Source organism: Podarcis pityusensis, assembly GCF_964106645.2.
Source record: "Podarcis pityusensis genome assembly, chromosome: 1".
NCBI classification, from domain to species: Eukaryota; Metazoa; Chordata; class Lepidosauria; order Squamata; family Lacertidae; genus Podarcis; species Podarcis pityusensis.
Window position 1 is genome coordinate 21,531,975 of NC_138028.1, and position 22,224 is coordinate 21,554,198.

A 22,224-nucleotide genomic window follows, 5' to 3' on the forward strand; every position below is an offset into this window, starting at 1 on the left:
CATGGGCCGGACTGTGCATAAGTGTGAGCGCCCGCAATTGTCTGTGTCTGTGCAGATGCGATTTCCAGCACTGCACTGGTTTAGTGCAGCACGCAAGTGGGCAGCTCGTTTCGGGGGTGGTTCATGGGCCAGTCAAGCGTCCTCCGCAGGCCGCCTCTGGCCCATGGGCCTTAGGTTGCTGACCCCTGATCCAAAGTGTATCAATGCAGAATCTAAACTACATATTAATCTAACAAACGTGTGCATCACTGTTTGAATGCTCTGAAAACAAGCTTGCAGATTGTACTCCTGTTTCTGTTCCTTTAAAATATGTGCTGGGATTAAGGGCTAAGTACAGGTTACATTATCCACTTAAAAAATAAAAAAGTGTGCTTAACTGGCATGGGGGGGCGGGCAGGTGGAGCTGTTATGTAGCCCTGATCAAGAGTAAAGAACACTATAGGCAAGACAAAAAAATTCCTTCCAGTAGCACCTTAAAGACCAACTAAGTTAGTTCTTGGTATGAGCTTTCGTGTGCAAGCACACTTCTTCAGATATCTGAAGAAGTATCTTAGTTGGTCTTTAAGGTGCTACTGGAAGGAATTTTTTTGTTTTGACTATGGCAGACCAACACGGCTACCTATCTGTAACTGGAACTATAGGCAAGATTAGTTTTCCCTAAAACTAGCCATGGTCAGTTTGCCAGCTAATCAAAGCCATTGCCTGCCTGTTTAGGACAATGGATGGCTGCAGGAGCACCTCCAAATTGTGCATTGGTTCTTTCAGAGATTGGCTTCCACTCCTCCAGCAAGTCTGTAAACACCAAAATACATAGAATTAGCAGGCAGAAAGAATCAAGATCACTCAACCCATACTTGCAAAAAATGAGCATGAAAGACCCTTTCACCCACAAATCAAAGCATTTATGGTAATGCATTGACATCCATCTGTGTTGATTTGTGTGCAGAAGCTACTATAAATATTCCACTTGTCCCTGCAGTGTCTCCCATTCTGTATATGGGATTTTAAAAGAGATTTGTCTCCTTATGCTTTTCCTCCTTTGTCTTCCAGCTTGTCCTTACTGGCAAAGCTTATTTGCTTTTTAAGTTGTTCCCCAGAAAGAGTAGAAGATGACTTTTCCCTCAAAAGCTGAGAGGATGACCTTGTAAGTTCTTCAGACTGCAGTGCTTTTGTTTCCTCTACGATCTGTTTTTTCCTCAAAATGGACTCCTGAATAAAAAGAGAGAAAGGTTCTTAATAAAGCTTAGTTTCTAAAAGGAGAGTGGCTTAAGCTGAAGTATTGAGAAAGCGTCTTACAAATTCACATGGAAAATTAATCTTGAACAACACATTGGGATGGTTCACACATAGCTCTAAAACAGCTATCCAGATCCTGGTGCTCTCCAGATGTTTCAGTTTACAACTTCCATCATCCTTGCTCTGTGCTGGTTGGGGCTGATGCAAGATGCAGTCTGAAACATCTGCAAGACACCAGGCTGGAGGAGGCTGCAGTAAACCATGGTTAAATACTATGTGCCTGAGCTGCTACACGCAACATGCTTGAGCAAAGCCTCAGGTTCTTGAGCTTCTCCTTCCCTTCTTATCTTGCTGCATGGCTAAAAAGGCTGGATTATCAGTGGTGCAATCGCCCCAGCACCCTGCCTGCAAGGGGACCCAGACTCTGAGCTTTCATAAAAAAAGAAAGTCAATCAGACACCTATTTAAAAAGTTTGGAAGTGAAATATACAGACAAATGGGCAAGCCTGACTTCTCCTGCTTTTCAGTGTTTTTTCAGTAAACAAATGAAGTCAGCGCTATGATCAGTGAGTTGTTTCAACACCAGGAGATAGGGACTCCTTGGTTCTAAAGTGTGGACTTTCCCCCCTACCCTTTAGAGCACTTTCCGTCTTATTTTCTAGTGCAGGCATGTCCAGCTCCCAAAAGACTGCAATCTACTCACAGTACGGTATTAAAATACTGGCTGTGATTTACCCATTGTCATTGCCTGGCAAAATTGTTGAGCTTTTCTTTCGAGGAGGCAGAGTGGTTGAGCTTTTTTGGGGGGGGAGGGGGAGGTGAGTTTTTGTTCCTTTTGGAGGACAAACGCTAAGGGTCATGCGATTGACCGCGATCTGCCATTAGCGTCCTGCGGTCGATAGGTAGACCACGATCGACCTGTTGGACATGCCTGTTGTAGTGCATGCAGTCTGTAGTCTGTCCAGGCCCAGCGGCAGCAGTCAGTCAAGTCAAGAGTATAGGAATGATCGTTGGGTGCGAAGCACACTCCCCACCTGCAGGCAGCCTCAGCTGCCTGCACACATGACCTTCGGGTGCGGGGCACACTCCCCCTCACAGATAAAGCCACAACTGTCTGAACATATTGCCCTCTGTCTAACCTTTTGCGGTCTCAGTAGTCTGTGGTGTCCTGTCTGTGACCTTTGTCTCTGAGACATTTGTCTCCTTTGTCATACACTATGCAAGGGGAAAATGACGCGGTGGAAACAGGTGCCAAAATAACTTTGTACCACCCCATGATCTCAGGATTGGAAGATGTGTAAAGGTCACAGCCCAAAATTTGGGTTTGCATATTGTGTCAATAAAAGGAGCCTCCACAGAGCTGGCCGGCAGCTTGCTTGCAGCTCACCTGTGCGCAGCTCACCTGCACTACCAACTCCTGCCTCATGTCCTTCACTTCAAAAAGGAAGAGTGGGGCTGAAGAGCGGAGTAAAAATGCTTTATGTATTATTGCTCCACTCCCTGATCTAAATGCCTGCTTTATCCCCTTAGATTATTGCTGTTCATAACAGTCATGGATAAAATGTTACACTCAGTCTTGGGTTGGTTTCACTTACCTGGATCATGTCTAGCTTGGACCACAATGTCATGTCGTCCAAAGGGCCATAATGAGGCATGTAGCATAACTCTGCCATGTTGTTGATTGCTAACATCATCCTGCTTAGATCTTGCCTCTACATGAGCATAAAGAGATGGATGAACTTTGTCCTTCTCACTACTATACATCCACATATACTTGGAGAGTAGTGAAAGAAGACAACACTTATCAAGTGTGAGGTTAGCACTTTTTTTAAAAAAAGAAGATGGAGCTGGTTCATCATCTTCATTATCAATATAAATCCAGTTTCATCCCAGCTTTGCAATTCTCATTTCAAATGGGACACAGCAGCAAATTAAATCCCAGTTCACTCGTCAGTCCTGCCCCTCCACTATCCTCAAAGCAGGCTTTTTGCAAATTAAGGCAGGCATGGGGAACTTTTAGCCCTCCCGGGGCAGATTTACACTTGTGGTTTATAATGCTAAAAATCCATTGCTAAAATGTGACACCAGAGGGCCCTGTAGAGCAGAGGGCAAAGGGAAACTGTAACAAATGTTATAGACCATTATATTTAATAATGTATCAAAGATCAATGTAGATCCAGCCCAGATATTGTTGAACTTCCATGCTGGCTGGGGCTAATGGGAGCTGTATTTTACTTTATTTACTTAAAAGCAAAAGTATTTATAAACCCTGTAATATATACCGTATTTTTCGTCCTATAGGGCGCACCGGCCCATAGGACGCACCTCGTTTTTTTGGGGGGGGGGGGAATGAATTTTTAAAAAATTATTTTTCCCCCCAGCCGCAGCTGCCGCCCCAAGCCTTGTGCACACCTGCCCGAAGCACGGGGCGCCCTCCGGAGGGCTCCCCGTGCTTCGGGCTGCAGGCTGCTGCCCCAAGCCTCGCGCGCCGGGCAGGACCTCCCGCCGGGCGTGCAAGGCTTGCGGACACCCGCCCAAAGCACGGGGCACCCTCCGGAGGGCTCCCCATGCTTCAGGCTGCAGGCTGCTGCCCACAAGCCTTGTGAGCCCACGGGAACTCCCTCCGGGCTTGCAAGGCTTGCGGATAGCTTCCTGAAGCCTGGAGAGCGAGAGGGGTCGGTGCACACCGATGCCTCTCGCTCTCCAGGCTTCAGCGAAAGCCTGCATTCGCCCCATAGGACGCACACACATTTCCCCTTCATTTTTGGAGGGGGAAAAGTGCGTCCTATGGGGCGAAAAATACGGTACATTTTTAATCTCTAAGTTGTATACAACATCCAATCAATAAACAGGAGCTTTGGGGTGGGGTGGGGACTCAGAGAAGCTTACCTTTTGATCGATGAGACATTCCTCATTGTTAATGTGGTGACACAAGTGTTTCTTTTTTTCTTGTAGTGCACTTTTCTTTGACTGAAGTTCAGAAATTTTGCCGAGCAGCACCTAGGCAAAGCCATAAAATGGGAATTTAGGGATGCGCTGTTCGTACATTTATTTTACGGCATTTGTAATCTGCCTTTCACCCAAGGATCTCAGGGCAGCATACAGTAAACATTAATGTAATACAGTGGTACCTCTGGATACGAACGGGATCCGTTCCGGAGCCCTGTTTGCATCTAGAAGCAAACGTAACTAGCGACGGCACGTCTGGGCACGTGCCCGTTGCTTTTCGCTGCTTCTGCGCATGCGTGATGTCATTTTGAGCGTCTGCGCATGCGCAAGCGGCGAAATCCTGAAGTAACGCACTCCATCACTTCTGGGTTGCCATGGAGCGCAACTCGAACGCGCTCAATCCGAAGCGCATTCAACCCAATGTATGACTGTAATTAACAATAAAAATATTAACCAAGCTTGCAAGAGGAAATAGAGGCTTTGCAAGTGATTTCACCCACCTACACATGCAAATATATGCAGAAACACTTCACAGCCGCATTAGACTATTTGGAACTGCATGGCAGCTGAATGAAAGAGAAATTGTATCTGGAGAGGTTTTGACTCTTTTGAGATTTCCTGATGGGCACATAGGAGCCCTGCTGGAGCATGCCAAGAACCCATTTAGTCCAGCACTCTGAACATGAGCACAATAGCACTCACCCCTTCTGCAGTGTCTCGCAATGGGTATTCAGAGGCAAACTTCCTTCAATAGCGGAAGTAGAACATATCCATCATAGGTACTAGCCAGGGAAAGTCAGGGTAGGGTATTTCAAGGCTCCCAGGCTTCCCTGAGAAAAAGTGAGCGGCGCTGCCTAGAAAACAGCAGCGGTTCCTAGTGGTACAAAAGGGTCTGGTGCTGTAGCAATGGTTTTTTTCCTCCACCACAGCAGCACTTAGGCTTATGGGGAAGAGCCATAGCTCAGTGATGCAGTACATGCTTTGATTGCAGAATGTCCCAGGTTCAATCCCAGGAGCATCTCCACTTAACAGAACAGGTAGCAGGCCATAGGAAAGATCTTCTACCTGAGATTCTGGAAAGCCACTGCCAGTCAGAGAAGACAATACCTGCCAGTATTGTAACACCATTCGATACCAATAGTATTAATACTAATATTATTAATAGTAATATTATTAATACTAATATTATTAATAGTGCCCAGTGAGAAGGGAGATGTACACTAGTAGTACACAATGAGAGGGAAGATGCAAACTAATAGAACACAATGAAACAATAGCAGCAGCAGCAATACACTAGCAGCACACAATGGGGCAAGAGGGGAAGCCATAATCATATTTTTCAAAAAGCCTTTCAAAAAGATCATTCACCCACTTCCTGCAGAAAAAGAAAACAACAGCAGCAGCAGCAACAAATCCTCTCTGAGGCTTTGTAGTGTGACCAGTTATAGTACCAATTGGACCCTGTTCCAAAGGAATCTACAAGTTGAGAATCCTAATTAATTACACAGCATGGGTTTCCTATGTGCTGCAAATACTTCTCAAAGCTTTGTTGGTTTCAGAAGACAGAATTGACCTTCTCTAAGGTTTCAGAAAAGAACCAGCACACTCGGTGCTTAGTACAATCGGACCTGTGGAATGAATGGATTGGGCGTCATAAAAACTACATGCTCAGTGAACATTACAAATGTCGTGGTATTGTATTCCTCTCGCAAAATCCCTAATTCTTTTTGCGTTTCCTCAATGTGACACTGCTGGATGGACAAATTCTTCATCAAGCTCTGGTTTTCCTCAAACAGTGTCTTGTGCCTTTTGATGAGGGCTTCAACCATGGAGTCTTCCGGATATCCAAGAAATCCTGCAATGGAAAACAGGGTGGATTATGCTATACATGGAAAACACATATCAGGGTCATGTTTTTATTGTTTTGGTATTTTTGTGCTACTCTTTATTTTTGATGGCTCTTCAAAAGTGGTTTATGAAAGATGTCTTGTGGATCCTTTTATGAGTCAAAAGGCAAGAAATCTAAATACATATTTGTCAAGTACAGAGTCCCCCCCAAGTAAAGTGTAACTGTTTAATGATTATACTCACCTGGTGTGAATGTGGCGGTAACTTTCTTCAGGAAATCTTCGAAGCTTTTGTATTTTGCCATCTTCTTCTGTAGTTCCTTTTTTCTGAAGAAATATATATTAGGGGCGCTTGGAATGCCTCAGACGTTAAAAATCGTCTTATCAACAAATGACTAGAATTCCTGGAAAGGGATCATAGCTGTAACTCAGTTACGAAATGTGAGGGACAATCCTCCCCCATCTCAACCTTGACTGCCATGGGCAGCCAAACATCTGCAGAGATGGCCCATGTTTAGTTGCACCACCAGTTCCTGCCAGCTGTGCGTTCGAGTGACAGACCAGCTTAGCCCAGTGTTGGCTGGCTGGTGCCCATTGGGACTGGTAGGCAGGAGGGCAGAGAAGTCAACGAGCCAATGATGAGCAGAGCCAACTAACTCTAGTTATGTTCTCATCCTCCTCCCTAAGGAGTTCTGCCGAGGCAACACTGAGACTGAGTGTCTGCCTGTGGAGTAGATGTAACTAAAAAGGCAGGCAGGTAGGGGCTGGCTGGGGGCACAGTGAAGTTGGTGGAATACTGCCCCTTTTGCTCTAATGGAGCAGCCTTCACTGGCTCAAGTTGGTGATGATGATCACTGCATATATATTTATTTATATGCCGCCTTTTCCCCCTGACAGGGACTCAATGTGGCTTACAGATAAAAATGTGGTCAGCACCATCAAGATGTTGTCCTGAGGACCGAAAAGGGTCTTGGCTTTTGTTTCATTCATTTATCAAAATATTTGTGACCAGTTCTACATCAAAATGTACTCAGAGCAAGGTACACGGATATATTTGGAACCACCCTTTTGTTAGGTAAGCAAGCAGATAAAAATGAACGAATGAATCACAACCATCTTAAAACACAGAGTGGCTGATCCCCTTATTATTAGAAAGCAGAGTTAACAATTAATAAACCCCCAAGAAAGCAGTTGGGGTCTTCTTAACCTAGGGCCAAAGTTGAAAGTGAGGTAGGCACCAGCAGAACTCAGAGGGAAATATATTCCACAGCTGGGGCGCCATTGTGTTTTTAAAGGAGGGAAAAGGAAAGAGTACTGAGTACTGTAAAGGTAAAGGTAAAGGGACCCCTGAACATTAGGTCCAGTCGTGGCTGACTCTGGGGTTGCGGCGCTCATCTCACTTTATTGGCTGAGGAAGCCGGCGTACAGCTTCCAGGTCATGTGGCCAGCATGACTAAGCCGCTTCTGGCAAACCAGAGCAGCGCACGGAAACGCTGTTTACCTTCCCGCCGGAGTGGTACTTATTTATCTCTTTGCACTTTGATGTGCTTTCGAACTGCTAGGTTGGCAGGAAGAAGAAGAAGAAGAAGAGTTTGGATTTGATATCCCGCCTTTCACTCCCCTTCAGAAGTCTCAAAGCGGCTAACATTCTCCTTTCCCTTCCTCCCCCACAACAAACACTCTGTGAGGTGAGTGGGGCTGAAAGACTTCAGAGAAGTGTGACTGGCCCAAGGTCACCCAGCAGCTGCATGTGGAGGAGCGGAGACGCGAACCCGGTTCCCCAGATTACGAGACTACCGCTCTTAACCACTACACCACACTGGCACTGGAGCAGGGACCAAACAACAGGAGCTCACCCCATCACAGGGATTCAAACTGCCGACCTTCTGATCAGCAAGCCCTAGGCTCTGTGGTTTAACCCACAGCGCCACCCACGTCCCTCTGGCTGAGTACTGTACTCTTAGATAATTCAACATTTGCTCTATGTAAATATGTAAAAGATTAAATTTAGGAACACAGAAAGCTGCCTTATATTGAGTCGACCATTGGCCCAGGTAGCTCAATAATGTCTACACTGACTGGCAGCCCTACCTAGAGATGCCAGGGATTGAACCAGCGACCTTCTGCATGCAAGGCAGATGCTCTCCCACTGAAATACAGCCTTCCCCATTTAAGCTATGGCCCTCTTAGCAAGCCCCCATTCTTAAGAAATATAATTTTGATGATGATTCTATTCTGCCAGGGCACAGGACCTTCAGATCAGGAAAGCCAGTCATGCTGGCTGGCTGGAGAATAATGTGCAGTGGTGTTATCAGGAGAAGACTTTGGGACTGAAGTCCAGGGCCCCACTCAGAGGAATGTCCCAGCAGGAGAGTCCCCAAATACAGCAAAGCTGGCTTACGACATTTTGAAGTAAGTGGAGTAATACACACTGGCATCTAACAATGGGGCCTCCAGAAGTCCAGTGTCTAAGATTGCCTCACTGCACCCCTGCCCAGATACCCATGGCTCAGTCTCAAATCTGTCTTAAAAGCATCAGTCACATACCTAACTTGGAGTTTCTTAAGCTCTTTTTTCAGTTTGAATACCTCACGCTTCTTGAGGGCTTTCAGCGCGTGTTCCTGGTGGTACAGCTGAATGACACGCTCCTTCTTCTGATGACACTCTTTAATATATGCGTCAAATTCAAGAATTCGGTTCTTCCTCTGAACCAAGAAGGAGAAAGAAGGCTTAATCAGTTTTGCATAGTTTTGCTCAGTATTCAAAGGTGGGAGCCCATGAAGGGGAAGTCATTTGTTTCAGAGAAAATGCGAATGAATTCATCCTGGACACTAACAAAAAATGGAGGGAAGAGTGATTAAGCTGCAGTCATTTACACACTTACCTGGGACTAAGTTCACAGCAACTTAGGGTTCCTTCACACTTCCACTTTTCCCATGCCTAGGAAGCATGGGCCCAAGTGGTTTTCCTCTTGTTCCACACTTTTTAGGTATGGGTCCAAGCACTTTACGATTGAGTATGAGTGAATGTCATTTCCAGTTTCTTTCACTTTCTCATTTTTCCAATTGTCTGGAGGGGGCTGAGCACTGAGCCATGCTTAGATCCGCACTCGACCTCCTCTGCCCCCTCAACATTGAGGGGGCCTGGTCCCCTTCCAACAAATACAGAGGGAGTTGAAGACATCTCGGCCCCCTATACAGTGGTACCTCGGGTTAAGTACTTAATTTGTTCTGGAGATCTGTTCTTAACCTGAAACTGTTCTTAACCTGAAGCACCACTTTAGCTAATGGGGCCTCCTGCTGCTGCCGTGCCGCTGGAGCACGGTTTCTGTTCTCATTCTGAAGCAAAGTTCTTAACCTGAAGCACTATTTCTGGGTTAGCGGAGTCTGTAACTTGAAGCGTATGTAACCCGAGGTACCACTGTCCCTAGCACACCTGACTGGCCCCCATTTCCGGCTTTGCATCATTACAACTGTGTGAGAATGGCAGTGCCTGATATGTGGTGGAGTTGCACCCCGATTAAGTACTTCTGGGGAGAAATACACGAGGAGTTGAAAAAAATGCTTAAAATCCCATTAACAAAAAAACCAGAGGCTTACCTACTGGTCCTTTTAGAAAAAGAGGGAAAAAGAATTTTCTTATATGTGACCACCACAGCTAGGATAGTAATAGCATCTAAATGGAAAGCTAAAGAACTACCTACCAAGGAGGAATGGATTCTCAAATTAAATGAATATTTAAAATTAGCTAAATTAACAGCATCCATACGACAGCAGTCAAATCAAAAACTAAACAATGAATGGCAATGCTTTGATGATTATATGACAAAATATTGCTCTAAAAAAGACATGCTAATATCCTTAGGTTAAGAATGTAAATGCATCAACAATAAATTATCAGTGACGTATGTATGTATATAGAGAAAATAAAAACAATCGGAATGCAATGATAAGGGTAAAATTGATTCTAGAGAAGACGAGTAGTGGTGGAGGGAAGTTAAACAGGGTAGTGGGTTTATTTCATTTTGTTTATGCTTTTTCTTTTTTCCCCTTTTGGATATTGGATAATTATTTAATGTATATTGATTTAATGTTTCTTTTCTGTTAATAACGTTTAACAGATCAATGCAGATCCAGCCTAGACCCCAACTCGAAGTGCCCTCCTTATAGATGCAGAGTGATGCTTACATCCTGATCTTTTTGTTCAAGTGCCTCTCTTCGTTGGGCCAGCACTTCCATCCTCTCTTTGAACTCTTGTTTCTTTGCAGTCAGTTCTGCAGAAGCTTGCTCATTTTCAATTTCTTTCTTCCGAAGCCGGAATGTTTGCAGTGCTTTTCTGCGATGCTGCAAAATTTCACTGGTGCTCTAGAAAACAAAACTGGTTTTTACAAATATACAGAGAGAGAGAGATGGAAGGAGAGAACCGTAGGGTTGGAAGGGTCCCCAAAGGTTATCTAGTCCGTGTGTGTGTGTGTGTGTGTGTGTGTGTGTGTACACAAACACACACACACCCCACACACTACTTTTTTTCTTTAAAAATGTTTAGGGGTACTCTTGCAATGAGGGAACTACCAGAATGCCCTCAGAGCTGTACCTCAGTGTCCAGGCTGAACAATGGGGGTGTAGACGCTCCTTCAGGTCTACAGGGTCAGGGAATGATGGGAGTTGTAGTTCAGTGCCATCTGGAGGGCCAAGGCTCCCCATATGCAGGGAGCCTCAGCCTGCATGAGTCAAGCAAGCTCTCCGCTGCACATGCTGACAAGAGGACAGAGCTTACATGTTCATTCCTGCTCTCCCCTTTTGCGTGTTGAATTAGCACAGAAGGCAAACTCCCAAGTAGGGCTTTAACAGTTAGAAGAATATTATCTTCCCTGGATACCAGTTCAATCCCCCTGGCACGGTTATTATCGGAGAATTGCTCGACTTCTGCCAAAGCTCTGCTTTTGGCACAACCTAACAAAGAAACAGAAGCCCTGTCCTATATTTAACCCGGCCCTCTTGTCTGAGAAAGAGAATGACAAAGGCAGCTGACCTCTCGCATGACAGGAATCTGAGGCACATCTTCATCCTCTTCTTCCCTATATATATATAAAAAGGTAAATTGTTGTCATAGACCCTTATTACCTAGAAATTATTCTCCATGTATGAAAGGCAGCTCTCAATGTTCTGTCACACTTTGGGTGAGCTTATGTAGATGAAGATGAAAACAGGCACCATCTTGATTCTCAAGGTCTGGTGATCAATGACATATTACAGGCAGTGGCATAGCATGGGTGCTTGGGGTGGCATGGCACATTTTTTTGGAGGGGCCCCCACCACAGGTCCCCTAATTGGAGCTGTGAAAGAGCTGTGCAGACAGCATTTTTGCATGGGGGACCAACACTGCCAACTGCAGCTCCACTCCTGGGGCAGAGAGAGGAGAGTTGGCAGCAACATTGCCGCCCCTCTCCTTGGCTGCATTGTGGCACCCAATGTTGCTGCTGAGGCAGCTTTCTTGTGCCTGGGCCCAGTTACAGCTCCACTCCTGGGTCAAGCCTGATCCTGGACGCAGCAGGCTCCCTCCATGCCCTGTGCCCCTATGATATGAAGGTCTACTTAGAAGTAACCCCCACTAGGTTTTGTGGGGTTGCTCTGAAATAAGTATACAGTGGTACCTCGGGTTACATACGCTTCAGGTTACATACGCTTCAGATTACAGACCCTGCTAACCCAGAAATAGTGCTTTGTTAAGAACTTTGCTTCAGGATGAGAACAGAAATCGCGCGGCGGCAGCAGCAGGAGGCCCTATTAGCTAAAGTGGTGCTTCAGGTTAAGAACAGTTTCAGGTTAAGAACAGACCTCCGGAATGAATTAAGTACTTAACTCGAGGTACCACTGTACAGAGGATTTCTTTTCTTTTCTTTTTATGTAAAGCAGACCAAACAACTACCATTTTAGAAAGCAAGTAAATGTAATTCCTCTCTAAATTTTGTGTGCTGCACATTCAGACATGCGTACACATACTTCCATGATGGAAGCATAACAATTTTATTATTATCTACCATGAGATATAACCCAAGTAGGGAGGGCAAGGACTATGTACAAATTCTCCTCAGTCTATACAAAATCAAAATGGAGAGACATAATGATATATAAAACATTCACAAATCCTTCAGAAAGCCATATTTCACGCATAGGCAAAGCCATACAGTCCCAGAGGCTATTTGCAGCACTGTAAGAAATGAAATCCCACCACATGGCCTGGCAACCTTCTGGAGCTTCCAACATTTAAATTATGCCCTACCCCTCCCCCCCATCACAATGTTCCACACATGGGGAAATTTGCAATTCTTGCAATGTTTTCCATTTTTGTACAACAGATGTCCTAGCTTCTGCCAACAAACATGTAATGAGTTCTTTTGTATGCCCTTCTTGAGCCTGATTGCCCCATAGATTTCAACATAGAAGCTGTGGAGTCCTTTGAACAGGAGTCTTACAAACAGCAGGATTTTTTTCTCAAATGGGGGGTAGATTTTTTTAAAAAAATGAAATCCCGCCTTCTCCAATTATTGAGAAACTATATAGAAAGATGGAGGGAGGCAAAGCCAGCGACAATAGTGATAAAATAAATGGAATGTAGGATCCCTGCAGAAAGAAATGGATGGTGGCAGGTTTTTGGGGTTGCATAAAATGGCAATGGGGCCACATGAAGCCCCCAGGCTACAAGTCACTCACCTGTCCATTCTCCTTAAAACTCCAGGATATAAATCTATGCTGAACTTTTGGAGCCTGAGAGCAGTGACAACAGCAGTATCTAGGAGTTAGGGGAGATAGCCGGAAGCATCACAATGGCACCTCTATGGCATCTTGCTTCATCCTTGAGCACCTACCCTTTACACCTACCCTACACAGGGTAAATCCCATAACATACTAAGTTTACAGGAGATGTCTCCCCTTTCAACACAAGGAAGCAACACTTAACGGGAGTAGTTTGGCAGCGGCTCCTTCCTAAATAGTAACGCTAGCGACATAAGGTTGAAAGGTCACAACTCAAGAGATCCAGGTGGGACCTTTACATTACCCCATTCAGGAGGAGACAAAACAGCCGTAGTGCCACCTGCTGGGTTCGTTCCATGGTCCTATCACTCAACTGCTATCATTAGAGCAGTCTTTGCCAACCTGGTGCCATCCAGATGTATTGAACTGCAGTTCCCGTCCACTGATGGGAGTTGTAGTCCATGAAATCTGGGTTGGCACATACTGCAGTGAGAGGTGTTCAACACAGCTGAAGGGGAACCAGGACTGATGACAGGTCAAAGGGAGGAAATTAGGGTTTGATCACATATTACTAGATTTGTCATCCAATGAAAACTCAGGCTGTGTTCACACATGTGGTTTTCTAAGAGTCAGCCTCATTGGGCTTATTTATGAGTAGCCATTGGGATTGGGCTGTTAGCTGATTTAATATATGTTTTAATTGACCAATTAATGAATTTATCAATATACATTAATTTACATAGTTCTAAAGGGGGGAAACCTGCTTTGGGTTGTATCCAAATAAGGACCACATCTTCATTATAGTTTAAAGTAGGTGCCGCTGTGGGTTAAACCACAGAGCCTAGGGCTTGCTGATCAGAAGGTCAGCGGTTCGAATCCCCACGATGGGGTGAGCTCCCGTTGTTCAGTCCCTGCTCCTGCCAACCTAGCAGTTCGAAAGCACGCCAAAGTGCAAGTAGATAAATAGGTAGTGCTCTGGCGGGAAGGTAAACGGCGTTTCCGTGCGCTGCTCTGGTTTGCCAGAAGCAGCTTAGTCATGCTGGCCACATGACCCAGAAGCTGTCTGAGGACAAATGCCGGCTCCCTTGGCCTATAGAGCGAGATGAGCGAGTCAGTCACAACTGGACCTAATGGTCAGGGGTCCCTTTACCTTTAATACTACAGCCATGGTCTCCCAAAGTAACCTGAGAACTGCAGTTTGTTAAGAGTGCTGAGGTTTGTTAGGAGACACCTGTTCCTTTAAGAGAGCTACAATTCCCAGAGGGATTGAGAAGAGGGATTAACTGTTAAACCACACAGTGGTATGATGTTGCTTTAAATGTATATTGTGGAGTTGGGGCCTAAGACCACATCCACATCATAAATTTAAAGCAATATTATAAAACTCATGGCTTCCCCCAAAGAATCCTGAGAACTGTAGTTTGTTAAGTGTGCATGCGGTTGTTAGGAGATCCCTATTCCCTCATTCTTGATCACTGGCCATGCTGGCTGGGGCTGATGGGCGTTGGAGTTGGGAAAGCCTTTTCTACATAGAGTTCTCCTGACCATCTTTGCAGGCAATTGCTGCAAGCATACCTGAATGAATTGGATTAAATGGCTAGAAAAGAAGCCCATGGCAAATCAAAGTCCTAGTGTGAGCAACCAAATGTGGAATGCAAATCCAAGTTGCAATTGCACATACTCTAATCCTGCAGCTGTGCTTTGCAAAGGATCATTTTCTAGACCAACAAGTCGGGTTGCCACCTGATCAGGAAAAACCAGATGCTTGCCTGCTCTTGTGCTGGAGCAGAAAGTGCAAAAAATCAGCCAGGGCAGCTCTTCAGCACAAGTTGTTAATCCTCAGTCTGCATCAGAAGATGTGATACCTTCAATAATTCTCCTACATATTGTGGGGAGTAAGAAGAACCCTGTTCCCTGCTCAACCACCCAGCAGTAATATGAGGCAGTAACTTTTTCCAATGCTTTATTTTCCCACCGGAAATTTTCCAGTTCAGAATGGCACCAGGAGTCTACTGATACTCAGGGCTCATAGTTGTTTCTGCTTGACCCACGCTTATTCTAGGCATGTATCTGAGAGGTTTCCCCATTGTTTTCCAAGAGAAAACCCATTCTTTAGCGATAGATCGGAACAAATGGCAATCTGGGTGAAACCTGAATCACTCTTTGCTCCAACTGAGCACTAAAGAGTGGTGGAAAGCAGCAGGGAGTATGAATGAGCCCTCAGTCAAAAAACCCTCATGACCTTCCCCATATTGTGTTGGGGACTGAGTGGGGAGCGGGCATGATGACACTGGGGGCGAGGCTAGCCTGAATGCCCTGCCCCACCCCACACTCTTACCATTCACATGTTCAGGTAACACTTACAGCTGAAGTCCTGGAGAAAGAATCTCCAGGGCTGTCAAGTTTACTGTAAAGCATTATCTGGCAGACCAATGACATATTGCAGACAGCTAAAGAGACGCCCACATGTAGAAGCTGCAAATAATTCTCCAAATCCACCCAGGCCTTTTCAAAGCTGTCTCTGCCAGCTGAGCATCTAAGTTTATGAGGATGCATGGGGGTTAGTCAGACCTCCCTACGATCGCCACAAATTCAGGGCCCACGTGTTTTGCTGCTCTCTGCAAAGTTCTCGCTTTGTTTTCTCACGAGTAAATGTGGGGAGATCTTAAATGATGTCAACAGCTTAAACAAATTCCATGGTGTGTTTCTACAGCATGAAATCTTCTTTGCCCCATGCAGCGCAAACACCAAATGCAGGGTTGACTGTGGGAACTGTTTTATATGCCATGTTACTGTTGGTCTGGCATTTTAACGCTGCGGAAAGAGGCAGCAGTGACATCATCCCTGGCGCCAGCCGTGCAGTTTGATGAGATCCACTTGAGCCGTACCACCAAGTGATTTGATCGGAATAAGAATGGGTTTGTTAGGTTTTTCTGTATCCTGTTGGAAGCCTTTGGTGTGTAACCTGGAAACGATAATTTCCTTGAGCGAGCAGTCCCAATGATGGCAGACAGTGAGTGTGGAGTAGTGGCTAGGGTCTTGGGAGACCAGGGTTCAAATCCTCACTCAGCCTTGAGGCCTACTGCGTGGCTTTGAGCCAGTCTTTGTCTCTCAAGCCTGACCTACCTCACAGGGTTGTTGTGAGGAATAAATCGAGAGGGAGATAGGTGTTTGCTTCACCTTGAGCTCCTTGGAGGAAAGGGATGGGCATAAATGTGCTAATTAAATAATAAGAATGAAAATGCGACCAGCCTGCCAGAAAATAGGTATGCCCATCTAACATGTATACAAATCAGTAGCATGCCTGTAGGTACATCTATCTTTTCCATGGCTAGAATGTAACCCACTCTACAAGGGGGTTAGAGCAGCATCCCCTGACCCCACTCAGCTTGGCATGTGGCCCCCAGATGGTTTCCCAGCTGACAGTGCGGCCCTCAAACTGAATAAAAGTTCCCCCACACCCGTTTTAAGGAATGCATCACACACATCAAGGGCCACCTTACCTGTGTTCTCCTAGCTGGGTCACGAAAACATTTCCTGGCCCGTTTTCCACCTGCAGAAAGTATTTGGGATCATGGTCCCTTGTCATCATCAGAAAAGTCATGTTTCTTTAGGAAGGAAGGGAGGGGGGTTGTGGAAATGCTTCCCCCTCCACTTTTCTGCAGGAATCCTGTGTACTGTCATGCACAGCAGTTTCACCCCCTGGGAAATTGGTCAAGAGGAGAAAGAAGTGTCCAGTTTGACTCTGTTTGTCTAAAGCTTATCTCGGCACGACCAAATGAGCCCGACGGTGCTGCTTTCGCTGCATCGACAGAGACAGACGTGTGTGAGCAGCAAACCCAGATCTTATTGCAAAGCTGGAAGCGCAGGGCTCAGCGTGGCAGGTGAGCTTTCTGGGTTGCTACTTCAGTTACCTTTCCGCCTGCTGCTGCTTCCAGTGTCCCCCTGGCAACCCCAGCACACAGTGCGGATCAAGGCCTCGAGTGCCCAGGGAGAACTGTCCTTGTGTTTCCCTGGGGAGTGATCTCTCTCTCTCTCTCTCTCTCTCTCTCTCCCTCTCCCTCTCCCCCCCTCTCCCCCTCTCTCCCCAGCACAGCTGTAAACAGAACAGCGCAAACACTGCATGAAATATACTCGGAGTCGAGAATGGATTTCATGCTCTTTATTCGGCTCATAGTGGTGAGGAGGAATGAATGTTCCCCCCGAATATCTGCTTTATATACATTACAGTGGTACGCTTCAGGTTACATACGCTTCAGGTTACAGACTCCGCTAACCCAGAAATATTACCTCGGGTTAAGAACTTTGCTTCAGGATGAGAACAGAAATCGTGCTCCGGCGGTGCAGCGGGAGGCCCCATTGGCTAAAGTGGTGCTTCAGGTTAAGAACAGTTTCAGGTTAAGAACAGACCTCCGGAACGAATTAAGTACTTAACCTGAGGTACCACTGCATTTGCACAATGGGCTGCACGTGATTGGCTAATTCTAGGATTCTCCTGTAGGCCAATCAGGTTGCGGATTCACTTCCACCTGGAGCTGGATTGTGTGGCTCCTGCGGACCAATCATACTGCTGCATTGTTCTAGGACCAATCAGACTGCTGCATTCTGAATCCTATTGTTCTAGGACCAATCAGACTGCTGCATTTTGGATCCTATTGTTCTAGGACCAATCAGACTGCTGCATTTTGGATCATAACACTGCAGCAGCCTCTTTGCTAAATCGCTTTGGTTGAAGATAGTTTTTGTCTGCCTGCTCACAAGTATAGCATGAAACAAGGCATAGTATTTGTTTGTTCATTTAGAACAGTGTTTTCCAATATTTGTGTCACCATTTGTTTTTGGACATCAGTTCCCATCATCCCTGACCATTCGTCTTGCTAGTTAGGGATGATGATAGTCCTCTGGGTATAGGGCAGTATATAAATTCAATTAGATAGATGATAGATAGATAGATAGATAGATAGATAGATGATAGCAGCACATGTGAAAAGGATCTAGGGGTCTTGGTGGACCAGAAGCTTAACATGAGTCCACAGTGTGATGCAGCAACGAAAAAAGCTAATGCTCTTCTAGGCTGCATCAACAAAAGTATAGTGTCCAAGGACTCAGCTACATTAGTAAAAAAGAAAAAGAAGCATAAATGCATAAATAACATTGTGACACAAGATGGCACTGTAGAGTTCGATCTTTGGCAATGTGATTTTGCATTACTGTACAGTGAAACCTCAGTTGTCGAACATAATCTGTTCCTGTTGTAAACAAAAGCCCATTCGGCTTCCGAAATGTTCGACAACTGAGGTACAGCTTCCTATTGGTTGCAGGAATTTCCTGCACGCAAGCGGAAGCCGTGTTGGACATCCAGCTTCCGAAAAACATTCAGAAACCGGAGCATTTACTTCCGGGTTTTCGGCGTTTGGGAGCTGAAACATTCCAAAACAGAGGCGTTCGGGAACTGAGTCTTGACTGTATGAGATTTACAAAGCGTTTTCCTAAAACATTTTTTTTATGTGTCTAGATCCAGCCCAGATCAAGGGAAGTAATAGTACCACTCTATACTGCCTCAGTCAGACCACACCTTGAGTACCGTGTCCGCTTCTGGGCACCACAATTTAAGAAGGATGTTGACAAACTGGAACATGTGCAGAGGAGGGCAACCAAGATGACCAAGGGACTGGAAACCAAGCTTTATGAGTAACAGTTGAAGGAACTGGGTCTGTTTAGCTTGGGAAAGAGGAGTCTAAGAGGAGCTATGATAACTATCTTCAAATATCTGAAGGGCTGTCACATGGAAGATGGAGCAAGCTTGTTTTCTGCTGCTCTGGAGGGTAGGACTCGAACCAATGGATTCAAGTTACAAGAAAGGAGAGTTTGGCTAAACATCAGGAGGATCTTTCTGACATAACTGGCCAAACAATCTGAATAGTTGTGCAATGGGTCACCTACACCTGGAGAAATTGTGCAGTTGTTCTATTGTGTTAAGGGGGGGGGGGGGACAACATTTTCTGAGTTCAGATGGGGATGGGAGTGGAATTTGAACAGAGAAAATATGGGAGCAGGATGTTATGTTCATGATATCACGCAGATGCCCTGTAAAAAAGTGAGTGAGCAAACTGTGGTTATTCTACAGTAAATGTGCAGTGTGGAAGCAGCTCCTGTTTCAGAGTACTGTTTTCAGGATATGGTTACCAACTGGTCTGGAGCAAATTTAGAACAGATCCCGTGTCATTCTCCATTGAATCACAGGCTTAAAATAGAAAGCTCAGGCAAGGGTCCCAGGGAGGGTATTCTGAAGTTAGGGTGCCACCATGGAAAAGGCCTTGCCCCAAGGTTAGGAGGAAGCAAAGAAACTTATTTTGAGTATTGGTTGGCTTTCATTTCATGATCTGAAATAGATAATAGATACTTTTGCATATATATTTTTTCAATCACTGATTTTAGGACTTCTGCAGTTCAAAAATTTGGCTGTTGTCTGCTGCTTGGAAAAATACTGAAATGTTTATGTGTGTGTACATATATAATGGCCATATAATAGTTTATTTATCAGTCATCATCATCATTTTATTTGTATGTCACCTTTCCATAATCAAAAGCATGCTCAAGGTGGCTTACAACATGTAAAAAATTACATAATACCCCCACCTCCTTCAAAATTTTGTGTAGGCTTTATTTTATTTGTTAACGGCAGGTGCTTTTTTGTCCTTTAGTTAAAATTGCTTAAAATGATCTGTACTAGTTGCTAGAAATAGAGAGAGATCATCCAAAACAGATCAAGCATAAGATAACTTGTTCTACTCGTTTGCTGGATTGTCTCTGTTCAGTCTTCCCCGCATACCTTTGACCTCTATTATTGCAGTAAAGTTTGTTTATGACACTATTTGATATAATACAGGAGCCTGCCACATTTGTCAAGTATATGACTATTTTTAACCGAGTTAAATGCTACACGCTCTTATGGTATGTTGTGCAACAGATATCCTCTCGTGTCATCTGACATTTTGCCCAGACACTTGTGCTAAATTTAGCTTCTCAGGAGGGATGCAAGACAAATGAATAAATGTCAGTTTTTCGAAACAAGATTGTGGCATGGGAGGGTTTGATTTCTTGAAGAGAAACGTCAAAGAACTAATAGCTGTTTCAATCATTGCATGCTGCATTTTTAATACTGCATTGGATTGGATTTTGCTTTTGTGCTCTGTAAAGGCAACCAGAGAATATTTGTTGATGTATGTTTAATAAATAATAAATTAATAATATGGATGTTTCATGGGGAACCTAACCTTTTGAATGGGGTCCTCATTCACCTTTGAGGTTGAAGTGGGAAAGCGTTTGTAGCCCTGCTCACAAACATCCATAAAAGCAAATAAATTATACAAGAATATATACCAAAGATCGCTGGCAACACATTGAGAATCTTTATACCACTGCCTAGCATTCCAAGCAACAGCAGCCGCTGTCAGTTGCACAAAGAATCTCCAGATGAGTAAACTGCTTGATACGGTCAGTTGACTTCCATGTGCTTTTGCAATGGGGAAACTGGCCCTAAATGACATGTGTTCCAGGAAAGTCAGCAAGGTAAGCCATGTTTTGGTAATTTACAGGAGCGTCACAAAATTATTTGGAGCGCTGCCTACACACCCTTATGAACCTCCCAAAGAATCATGGTGTCAGGCTTCAGGGAATCGCCTTCCTCCCCCTGTGGCAGTAGATAAGCAGAACAAATGAAAAGGAATCATCTTACCCGTTAGAAACTTCAATAATCACAGCGAGAGAACAAAGAACCCATCTCCTAGGAATGGTGGTGCTCCCAGTTAAGAATCCCACCCCCTGACATCCCCATTAATCCACGTCACTCCTATGTCTTGTAATCTTGAGCTGGTACCCTCTGTGCTTTGTGTGCTTTCTGTACCGCCACTTTCTCAGCTCTTCTTGACCTTCGGGAGAGCGGGTGAATGCTTTCCAGAGACAGTGAATCTGTTAACCCTCTCTCTCTCCGTGTTTCTTCTCCTAGCTGCTCCCCATCCAGTATTTCCCAGCTTCTGCCTTCTAAACAATGTCCCTCCTCAAACCACCGTTCCAAATCTATACTGTCCTCCTGCTCCTGGGAAGATTCAGGATTCGGATCAGGAGCAAGGGGAGGGGAAGGGGGAGGCTCCCACCATTCCTCCTCAGTGAAGCCCTCCTCACGGGGCTGTGAGTTGTTAGGAGACTGCTATTCCCCTCACTGAGCTAAAATGCCCAGTATGGTGCCAATTCGTAGTGGCCCAGCTGTTTTGGCTCCCTCACAATTTTTTTGCCCCCATGCCCCCATGTTGAAAAAAATGCCTCCATGTTGAAAAAAATAGGGGCGGAGGAGGCCGAGTGTGGAATGGCTTCAGTGGTCGGCTCCTTCTTCTCCTCCTCCTGCCATGGAGGGGAAGGAGGGGAAAGTACCCCCCCCACCCACCCAGTGGCGGTGGCAAGAGGAGGCCGAATGTGGAACTGGGCATAGCACAGCATGGCTCCATTGACCAGCAGCTCCTCTTCCAGCTGTGTGAGGGAAAGATGGGGGAAACAACCCACAGCCAGCAGCAGGTGGAGAAGGCGGCCGAGTGACAGAGAGGAAGAGCTGCCAGCCACTGAAGCAGCGCTACTGCCGCATTTATCTCTGCCCCCGGGTCATCCCGACGTCCTAATGTCACACCTCCCCAGTCTCACTCGCAAGCTGGCACCTTTGTTTTACAACCAGTCCCTCTTCCCAGGGAACTACAGCTCTATGTGGGGAATAGGGGTCTTAAACCACAGAGCCTAGGGCTTGCTGATCAGAAGGTCGGTGGTTCGAATCCCCGTGACGGGGTGAGCTCCCATTGCTCGGTCCCTGCTCCTGCCAACCTAGCAGTTCGAAAGCACGTCAAAGTGCAAGTAGATAAATAGGTACTGCTCCGTCAGGAAGGTAAACGGCATTTCCGTGCACTGCTCTGGTTCGCCAGAAGTGGCTTAGTCATGCTGGCCACATGACCCGGAAGCTGTACGCCGACTCCCTCGGCCAATAAAGCGAGATGAGCGCCACAAGCCCAGAGTCGGCCACGACTGAACCTAATGGTCAGGGGTCCCTTTACCTTTACCTTTACTGTCCCCTTAACCAACTATAATATAGTTCCTGGGATTCTCCGGAGGAAGCCATGACTCTTAAAGTGGTACCACAGTGCTTTGCATGTATACTGGGGATGTGGCCAAGGTTGTGTGGGGTAGGTTTGTGGCTATTCAGTGTCACTTTGCACATGCTTAAAAGATTCTAGGCTGAATCCTAGGGCTGAAAACTAGAGTCCTTTTGAACCCTAATTCAAGTTAGTTCTTTTCTACACAGTAGGAAAGCGCTTGCCATTCTATTGTCATGTTTATCTCCCCCCCCACACACACACACTTTTCCTTTGTTTTTGCTAATTAGAGGACCGGACCTT

General features: G+C 45.5%; 1 protein-coding gene across 6 annotated transcripts; it reads right to left on the reverse strand.

Moving 5' to 3' along the window:
* Positions 1-880: 880 nt before the first annotated feature.
* On the reverse strand, positions 881-16,532 carry CCDC197 (coiled-coil domain containing 197). 6 transcript variants are annotated; one of them, XM_080991607.1, is made up of 10 exons: positions 13,190-13,265; positions 12,746-12,824; positions 11,064-11,109; positions 10,220-10,396; positions 8,580-8,737; positions 6,277-6,359; positions 5,868-6,040; positions 4,126-4,236; positions 2,832-2,948; positions 881-1,209 (listed from the first exon to the last, which is right to left on the reverse strand). In XM_080991607.1, the coding sequence occupies exons 1-10, from the start codon at positions 13,248-13,250 to the stop codon at positions 1,024-1,026; spliced, it is 1,191 nt and encodes a 396-aa protein (XP_080847733.1). In that variant the 5' UTR covers positions 13,251-13,265; the 3' UTR covers positions 881-1,023. The 6 variants fall into 6 exon arrangements, with proteins under 6 accessions (XP_080847733.1, XP_080847734.1, XP_080847736.1 ...); XM_080991608.1 differs by lacking the exons at positions 12,746-12,824; positions 13,190-13,265 and adding an exon at positions 16,291-16,532; XM_080991610.1 differs by lacking the exon at positions 12,746-12,824 and having other exon boundaries at positions 13,092-13,323.
* Between the last annotated feature and the right edge of the window lie 5,692 nt (positions 16,533-22,224).

What these genes read in the sequence shown, in the direction of transcription:
- CCDC197 (XM_080991607.1), bottom strand. Translation starts at nt 13,250, where the DNA reads ATGGACTACAACTCCCATCAGTGGACGGGAACTGCAGTTCAATACATC. An exon ending in TTGAACAAAAAGATCAGGAT is followed by an intron (nt 8,738 to 10,219) that starts GTAAGCATCACT and finishes TTCTTGGTTCAG; the next exon opens with AGGAAGAACCGAATTCTTGA. An exon ending in AATGTCTCATCGATCAAAAG is followed by an intron (nt 2,949 to 4,125) that starts GTAAGCTTCTCT and finishes ATGCTCATGTAG; the next exon opens with AGGCAAGATCTAAGCAGGAT.